The 9,699-nt window shown below is 32.6% G+C and overlaps 2 protein-coding genes across 4 annotated transcripts in view; both read right to left on the minus strand.

The window, feature by feature from the left end:
* LOC127720702 (uncharacterized) overlaps nt 1-7,765 on the minus strand; it is a 29,993-nt gene extending 22,228 nt beyond the window's left edge. Inside the window, exons 1-2 of one of the 3 annotated variants that reach the window (XR_007990936.1) lie at nt 7,269-7,417; nt 6,560-6,769 (exon numbers count right to left, since the gene is read on the minus strand). Coding sequence is in view for 2 of the 3 variants with exons in the window: in XM_052227457.1 (XP_052083417.1) it covers nt 4,556-6,637 (2,082 nt within the window). In the remaining variant the exon portion in view is untranslated. Of the gene's footprint in view, nt 1-4,545; nt 6,770-7,268; nt 7,418-7,547 lie in introns of those variants that run through there. The other 2 variants (XM_052227457.1, XM_052227456.1) reach the window with 2 other exon arrangements.
* Nucleotides 1,242-4,117, minus strand: LOC127720704 (uncharacterized). The gene is made up of 2 exons (XM_052227459.1): nt 3,830-4,117; nt 1,242-3,472 (listed from the first exon to the last, which is right to left on the minus strand). Exon 2 carries the CDS (start codon nt 3,470-3,472, stop codon nt 1,517-1,519), a length of 1,956 nt encoding a protein of 651 aa, XP_052083419.1. The 5' UTR covers nt 3,830-4,117; the 3' UTR covers nt 1,242-1,516.
* Nucleotides 7,766-9,699: the final 1,934 nt, after the last annotated feature.

Raw genomic sequence — 9,699 nt, forward strand, 5'->3', positions numbered from 1 at the left:
CAGTTATTAAACTTAAATTAGGATTCGCATGGCGTTTGAGGTAACATGATAACAGTAATTGAACTTGAATTAGAATTCACATGGCGATGGAGTGACCTTTATAGCAGTTGGCTGAACTTGAATGTACATGTGTAAGGCGGTTGAGTTAACGTGATAGCATTGTGTGAATTGAATTTGAATTCGTATGGCGGTTGAGTTTACGTGATAGCCGTGATTGAACTTGAGTATAGGATTCGTATGGCGGTTATGTTAACATGATAGAAGTGATTGAACTTGAACTAGGGATGAGGTTTTTTGTATGCTTTAATAATAATAATTATAATAACATCTTTATTAAGAGAGAGGAACTCATTTGGATTACACCAATTTTCAATTAGGCTCTCTTAATACAATACTAATAACATAATAAATTAAACAATACAAATTCAATAATAATGATCAATAAATATGGAATCCAATTTAAACTCGATTAACAATTATTATATGGCTTTAAAGTACAAATATCATGGCAATGATAAAAGTACATAGATTTGTAGTTATGTTTTAATTATAATACTGTGTTTGATTTTTTAATTTTACTAGGAAGAGCATTCCAAACTTTAGGTCCACTTTACGAGCAACTAGACTTATATAATTCTGTATTTGGCTTTGAAATTATAAAATTATCAGATGATGAAAATCTCGTATCATCTTGTTCAGCATTCACAAACTCTATGTCCCTTTGATATCTTTCGCCTCTATTCCACTTACTCGAGCAAAGTAAGTAGATCAATATAAAATTTATTCAGATGTTACATTTTTGTCATCATTTCAAACATTTTTAGCAGAGATGCTTGTAACAGATGTATGATCGATAATATCGAATAATTTAATTGGTTGATGTTTTGGTCGCTTTATGTTCAGTGGCAACTATAACACTACTTTATCATAGACCGTTTTGTCTTCTTATCTTTTTTACTTTCTTTTTAGTCGTTGAAAATTTGTATTTATCTTGCTTAATCATTTATGTAACTTTGTTTTAATTTTCAAGATGTGTAGCTGATGTCGCTGATATTTGTTTGTAATGAAGGGTGCTAATATATTAACAGTTCCTTATTCTATCATGTACACTTGCTGTTAAAAAAAATCTATACATGCGTATGAAAGAATTAATTATCCTCTTTCTTACTTTCTTACAACTTTTTATGAAAGTTTTTCAATAAGCGTTAATCTTAATGAGAACAATTGTATAGTGAAATAAACAATTTGATGATATTTAATTAATATTTATTACAAGAGAGTAATGTAATTTAAAGATATTTGCAAACATAGGGAAATATACTGGAAGCAAACTTCTAAATGAAATTGGAAAATAGAAAAAAAATTGTATGGTTGAAAAACAAAATTACATTTCATGAACGAGAATTAAAGCAGACTCTTTTTTTCTATTTTAGAGAGGTAAAGTTCTTCAAAAGAACGTTATTTTTTTTGGCAAATTAGCGAAATAAATAATCAATGGATTACATCAGACTAGATATTAGAAATAACACCCCTTATTTTTTTCTTTATATGAGTTTGATTTATCAAAATAAAATCGAGCTTCTTTCGACTGTCCAAAGATCACCAAAGCTGTTGCTAAACAATGGTAGGCTTCTCCGACAGCACATTCATTATCTTCAAGATGTGTTCTAAATACGTATAACCGCAGGTCTTCAATCGCGTGTATACACTGAAAATCTTCCTGTAACCGATATAAACAGAGAAACCTAAGAAAATGAATGTATACTCTCGATGGTATGTAACCTATTGTTGTAACCTGTACATCTAATTCTGGAGGAATAACTCGAGAATTATAATAAAAAGTTATTTCATTTACAACATGATGCTTATATAGATGTCTCCTTTTCCATATCTTTTGTCGTACTCCTTCCTTCTCAATCGTAGAAATATTACTAGAAGTTAATGTACATTTTGCGTTGAATAATTTATCATTGGTACATTCCTTTAAAGCATGGAATAAAAGTTTAAGAGAAGTTCTGTACTGGCCAAAACAATAGTAATATGTTGCTAAATACATCCAACTGGCAACTGAATCCGTATGAAGTCCCATAAAAAGGTATGGCAAAAATTGCTTCAGTAGTTTATATCTATATTTGTTAGGATATTTTGTGTGAATATCCATACTTTTACCTATAAGCTGACAAAACCCAGAGAAGGCAATAAATGGCAAGAATTCATTGGGTTTTATATTCAAAATTCTCTTGATAAATACTTTTCCCATTTTCAATTGTTCGGACGGGGTTCCTAAGATACGGAACATTCCTATTAGCCGGAAATATGATCGTGAATTCATTAGAATAATTGCATTAAATGTACAACAAACAACTTCTATATCAGACATCTTTGGTGCAAGAGGGACGTTGTTGAAGAAGTTTGAAAGGAAATCACAATTCCTAAAACAAATTATTCCGTTCGAATACAATTCATTCAGAAATATTAAAAAATCGCGATGTTGTTGTCTGTTAAATCTACAATCAAACAAATTATTCTCGATTATAAAATAATGAGGAAGATATTTGTAGTAAACGCAATATATAAGTCGCTTAAAACATTTCAAAAAACATGGCCATATATTTTCTGGTCGCCATATGGATGGCTCAGATTCCTCAGAAACCCAGAACAGTACGGTTTTCAAGAAATACGAACAAAGTAAGCCATTAAATTTCTCTTGTTTATCAATGACTTGCTTTAACATAAGTTTCAAAAGAGCATAACATAAAAGCTGAGTATGTGTAAACGAAAATATCAGATGTTTTTCAGCGACGGAAAAAGACATTCTCCATTCTAAATGTTCATTTGGCGAATCCTTGGAACCTATTGGTACAAATAAAGTACCATAGCTGCATATATTTGACACCAATTTCGGAGAAGGCCAAAAACGTTCTCTTTTAATCCATGGTTGTGCTTGTTGAATAAAAACTTGGCATCGCAGACAAACAGTGATATCAAGAAATCCTTCCAATTCGTTCATGTCTGAAGCACATGGGCCATGTAAGGTCACAGGCCTGAAGAGGCCGGCGATCGAAACAATCCAATATCGTATACGTCCACTTTCAAACCGCAATTCCTGTCCATATGGAGAAGAAAGCCAATTCACTAGTGCATCATTATTACAGCTGTTCCCTTTTAATTGAGTAAAACAAGGTTTACAGTCTTCAGTATCCATCACAAAATTATTCGGAATAAGAAACGAATCGTCTGTTCTTTCTTCACTCACATTCACCAATCTAAATAGACACATTACGTCTATATCACTCCCCATTTCTAAGCCTTCTGCCGTGCTGCCACTAGTAATAAGTGAAAAGTGTTTCTTTTCTGTGAAATAATCTACTGTCGCATAGAATTGCCGTCTTGCTTTTACAACTTCCTCTGATCCTATTGTCTCACACAAACAATGGTAAAGTCTTCTGCAAATGTTTTGGTCAGTTTCCATCTGTAAAAATAAATGAAGTTATTAATAATCTTTTAACCATTGATTATTTTATATAATGCCAATTTATCATTACAATATGAAACAAAGAATAATGAAAATTATGTGGGGATTTACACGGGTTTTATATAAAAATAAGAGTATTTGGTATGAGTCGGATCTATGGAACAAAAACTTGCATTGGATGAAGTGTGATTTAACAGTTTTGATCCTCTAATCTGGAATTCTTTAGTAATCTCTGTATCACTTTTTACATTCCTTACCCGAACCGTAAGCAGAAATACATGTAGCTTGCACTAACTTTGTACATGCATTGCAATGAATAAAGGTTTTTAAGTAAGAAAATAAGACACTACTCACTTTGATCACACTCCAATGGTTTATATTTGGCTAGATTTTTGGGGATCTGCCTTTTAAAACAGTATCAAGTTAGAATCCAGATAACAATACGCAAGTCTTTTTATAGTAGCACAAATGTTTTTTCTTTAAAACTATACAACTTTATTTCCCCTTCCGTCGTAATTGCTTGAGAGGAAACCACTTAAAACAATGCCTGTGAAAGAGAAAAAATCCCTTTCTTGATTAATGCGTTTAGCCGTATGTTTCATTTTTTGCCATGACGGCCTTATGTGTCGACTGACCGGAATAAAAGAAAACACATACTTTATATATAGATCTTTGAAACAGTTTACGACGGACGCCAAGAGATGGCAAAAGATGCATGACTTTTTTCACCAGATGGATGAATAAGAACGTAGTTGTCAATTTAAAAGTTAAATAAATACCAAATGTTTAGAAAATTGTAGTAATTAGGGAAAATCTAACAATGGGCAAAAATACTCAAAAAGTCAAGAAACTATTTTGAAACCAATTCAGTCGGTACCAGCATCATATCTGTAACTATAATGTTTCTTGTTAAAATTTATGCTAATTGTATTTACTTATATTTTATTTATATGTCGTTCTTGAACTAAATCGCTGAAAAATGATATATTTAAAAACGAGAAACTTAAAACATTTCATCAGCAAATGTGTCAGGGGTAAAAAACTAACTAATTCATATTGTCTTAACATCAACAAGTGTAATTAGATAAACATTGACTCATTGTAAAATATTTCAATTCCTGTCAATTTGTGAAGTTTATCAAATAAAAAAAATAATAATTTCGGATCGAAAGTAAAATGTTTTAATGTTTTATTTAGCTTTTTAATATAGGAGAAAACAATTTTAGCTTGTTCCTGGCATCCACAAATTGATAAAGCTACAGCTAAACATTCGCTGGTGTCAGCGATGGAATAATCATTAGAGTTAAAATGTTCATCTTGACAGGCTGCCCTAATATCAAGTAATGCTTGTGTACTCGTATGATGTATGGAACTTTCATTTAAACGATATAAACATAAGAAACGTAGAAAATATAAATACACATTAGGACATATATAGGATTGAGTTGTATTCTGTACTTTGAGTTCTTGTGGATTAACTTTCGAGTTTAGATAAAAAGATATTTCATCTATGACATGACGCCTGTAGACATTTAACCTATTCCACACACCGGAGAAGATCCCTTCTTTTTCAATATCGTCACGATTGCTGCTATAAAGTTTTATCGAATTCAGAAACAATTTATTATCCGAACAATTGACAGAAGCATGTAAAATAAGTTGTAGAGCTATTTTATATTGACAAAAACCATAAAAGTAGGTAGCTAAATAAAGCCATCCAGAAACAGCATCTGCATGAACTCCAAGGTAAAAATACGGTAAATATCGCTTTGATAAGCTATACTTATATCTGTTTGGAAAATCAACGTGAATATCGAAAGTTTTTCCAAATATTTGGCAAAATCTGCAAAATACTATTGATGGTAAAAACCGATCCGATTTAATGTCAAGAAATCTACGGATTATGTGACGCCCATAAAATTGACATGACGCATCATACAAATTGTGATTCATTACTTTTACGGGTAGAAAACTTAACATGCCTAAAAACCGGAGTTGAGCACTTGTATTCAGTGTAGTACTTACAGTGTTTATTTCACAACAAATCCTTTCTATTTTAGATTTATTTGTGTAAACAAAAAAACCGCTGTAGAAATGTGATAATGTCTTGCTGTTCCTAAAACAACCCAGACCCTTTGAATACAGTTCTGCCAAGCAATTTACCAGTTTGAGATGCTGATCTTGGTTAAAATTTTGCTCAAACACACACCGGTTGTTTTCTGTAATAAAAAAATGAGGGAGAAGTTCGTATGTTACGCAGTATATCAGACGCTTAAAGCATTTCATAAAGCATAGCCAAATATTTTCTGGTCGCCACATTGATGGATCAAATTCCTCGGAAACCCAGAAAATAATGGTTTTCAAGAAATATGAACATATAAAGCCTTTCAAACTGTATCTCTTATTAATCACTTCCTTTAATAGAAGTTTCATGAGTGCATAACATAGGAGCTGGGTGTGCGTAAACGAGAATATTAGATGTTTTTCTGCTACGGAAAAAGAAATTCTCCATTCCAGGTGTTCGTTGGGAGATTCCTTACAGCCTATTGGTACCAAAAGTATACCATATTCACATATTATCGATACCAACTTAGGAGACGGCCAGTAACGTTCTCTTTTTAACCATGGCTGTGCTTGTTTGATCCACTCTGGGCATCTCAAACACAACGCAAAATCAACTGTACCATCTTCGACACCATCAGATATACATGGACCATGTAAGGTGGCCATTGACTTTATGAGCAAATTAACTATAGATAAAATCCAAAGTCGGACATCACCGCTAGCAAAAACGTATTCCTCGCTTATTGGCGCACACATCATATGCACCAAAGGATGATAATAACAACTGTGTCCTTTCAGTTGAGTAAACCCAGGCTTACATGATTCGGTTTCCATTGTGAAATTGTTCGGAATAAGAAAAGAGTCGGCAGATCTTTTCTGACTTATGTGTATAAAGGTAAGCAGACCCATTATATCTAAATCACTACCCATATCTAACCCTTCTGACCTACTTCCACTAGTAATAAAAGCTGTCTCTCTCTCACAAAAATAATCTAAAGAAACGTAGTATTGGCGCCTTACTTTAACGACGTCTTCTGATCCTATGATCTCGCACAAGTAATTGTTAAGTTTTCTGCATACATCAGCATTAACATCCATGTCTGTAAGATTAACTGTAGAACTCCCTAATATCTCTTCAATATTGGGAAGTCTGGTTTATACTGATGAGCCTGTACTGTAAACATGATGATAAATCATTTCATCTGTGTGTTGGTTGTTTTCTTAATCATACTGAAAAGAGAGATACTGTATATATAAGGGGGGTTGTTAGTACAAAAAATTTGGTTGATCTAAATTTATTTCCTCCTTTTAAGACGATTGGGTCAATGTCTTTTATATCCCAATAAAGAGAAGTGCTTCAAATTGAACAATATCTTACATATTTTTGTTACCGTTTGATTTAATTCAATTAGCCAAAATATAATCCCTTTAAATATCGAAATGTGAAATAAATACAGGTTGGAGTCAAAATGTCGAACAACATCATAAAGTTCCTAATTGTTATTTTATAATCTAACTGTTTACATTCACCTCTAAATATGTTCGTTAACGACCTAGGACACATAGTTTAGTTAACAAGATATGAATAAAAAAGAGATACTAACTAGATTTGAAAAACTATATTTACAATGGCAGCAAAGTTAAATGCATTTCAATAAAATTAAAAGTTTTTTTTTTTTTTCTATTAAAAAATGAATAATATGCTTATATAGAATATAATGTTACTCACTTGTCACTTCTAAGGCAGATTTAAACTGGGACTATTATTCTAATATATTATGTCCCAGATTTAAATAATATATATGTACTGATGTTAAAATATGTTGCCGGTTCTGAGATTTAAATTAAATTAATGTCTTGCACTTAAAGTATAACTTCTTCATGATTTTGAACATACTTCATACTGCGCAAGCGCAATCAAGAACAAGGAAGTAAAGTCCCAATATTTTTTTAATTCATACACTTATCTTTTCTTAAAGTACTTTCTTTGCTAAGTAGCAATACTTACTCTTACATAATAAATCATCAACCGGAAGTCTAGACTAATCCGCTACTTGTCTCTTACATAATAAATCATCAACTGGAAGTCTAGACTAATCCGCTACTTGTCTCTTACATAATAAACCATCAACTCATACCACATCGGAAATCGGAATAAATCTGCTACTTGCCTCTTTTTGTGTTTCTATATGTATGGCAACCTTTACTTGGTTCAATGTTTTGCTGTAATCTGCACAGGACATTTGAATATACAATTTATAAATTTTGATATAAAAAAATTAGGCTTCTCAGCCGCTAGGACTCAAGTGTGTTGCTTTAAACTGTTATTTATCATACCGCAAAAAAAACAAAACCGTCCGAACTAATTTCAAGTCTATATTATCACAAAAATAACCATGTTGAATAATTATAGGCTCGCCTTTATCATATGCATATTTCTGACTTAAACTGTAAACTGTTTAACGAATACTGATAGGGTATCGTATACAATGGTCTATCAAAGTTTGCAAAACACATTTTATTTAAATCTTGTGTCAGAAGGTTGATTACATTTAAAGATTACTCTTTGTGGTTAACCTTACCTTGTTTAGTTACATTACTAGATAAAGTCATACTCGATGTATCTTTGGATAACGAAACATCTTTATATTGTTTGAACAGTGTTGGTTGTCTTTCTGGGAATCGTACCACATTACCAAAGATTAACTTCACTTATTGATTGTATTTCAATGTTTTGTCTTTCTTATGGATCATTAGCCTTTATTGTTAAAATGAATAGACCATTTTCATATTTCCAACTTCTGACTCCGGAATTTTTTTTTCGACGGGTATCCTTCTCTGTGGTAGGACATCCTGGTACTCGGTCAAGCAAAAGCAACGTAAATAAGTAAATTCAAGATTTTAATCGGTAAAATTTTGAGGGAAAGTAAACTGATCAATGACTAAATCATCGGAAAACAGTAAACTTTCCCCCAAATTGCATCGATTATATATTTGATGTTACTTCTTTTGGTTGCTCGTAATTGACCGAGTACCAGGATGTCCTACCACAGAGTAGGTAACCAGTCGAAATATTATAGAACCCGGAGTCAAAAGTCGGTTATATGAAAATGGTCTATTGCAAACGTACCATTCTTCGAAAAACGGTTTGACTCTAGGTTTACTTTTTCATACTCATTTAATGGTTAATTTATTTTCAATTCCTTATTTTCACTTGTCATACGTAAGATGACGGGGGATACTAGTGGGGAAATAATCTGATTACCCTTCCAGAGCATCTTAAATTACCCCAGTTTGCAATGGTTTTAGTGTTTATAAGTAAATTTTCTGTGAAGTGTTTTGTAGACTGTTCTTGATCTTTACGTCGTTTGTTTTGGACATGATATGGCCATAATTGAACTTGACCTTGCATTCGCATAGCGGTTGGGTTAACGTTATAGCAGTGATTGAACTTGAATTAGGATTTGTATGGCGGTTGGGTTAATTCTAAAGAAATGATTGAACTTGAATTAAGATTCGCATGGCGATTGAATTAACGTGATAGCAGTGCTTGAACTTGAAAAAGATTCGCATGTTGGTTGTGTTAACGTGATACCAATGATCGAACTTGAATTAGGATTCACATGGCTTATAAGTGAACTTCATAACAGTGATTGAACTGAATTTGGATTCGCATGGCTTATGAGTTTACGTGATAGTAGTGATTGAACTTGAATTAAGATTCGCATGGCGGTTGCATTAACGTGATAGCAGTGATTGGTTGGGTTAACGTGATAGCCGTGATTGAACATGAATTATGATTCGCATGGCGGTTAAGTGAATTTTATAGCAATGATTGAACTTGAATTTAGATTCGCTTGGCGGTTTAATTAACGTGATAGCAGTGCTTGAACTTGAATATGATTCGCATGTCGGTTGAGCTAACGTGATAACAGTGAATAAACTTAAATTAGGATTCGCATTGCGATTGAGTGAACTTTATAGCAATGATTGAACTTGAATTTGGATTCGCATGGCTTATAAGTTTACGTGATAGCAGTTATTGAACTTGAATTAGGATTCGCATGGCGGTTGCGTTAACGGGATAGCAGTGATTGGTTTTGTTAACGTAATAACCGTGATTGAACTTGAATTAGGATACACATGATGGTTGAGTCAAT

Source organism: Mytilus californianus, unplaced genomic scaffold, assembly GCF_021869535.1.
Source record: "Mytilus californianus isolate M0D057914Y unplaced genomic scaffold, xbMytCali1.0.p SCAF_11, whole genome shotgun sequence".
Classification (NCBI taxonomy): Eukaryota; Metazoa; Mollusca; class Bivalvia; order Mytilida; family Mytilidae; genus Mytilus; species Mytilus californianus.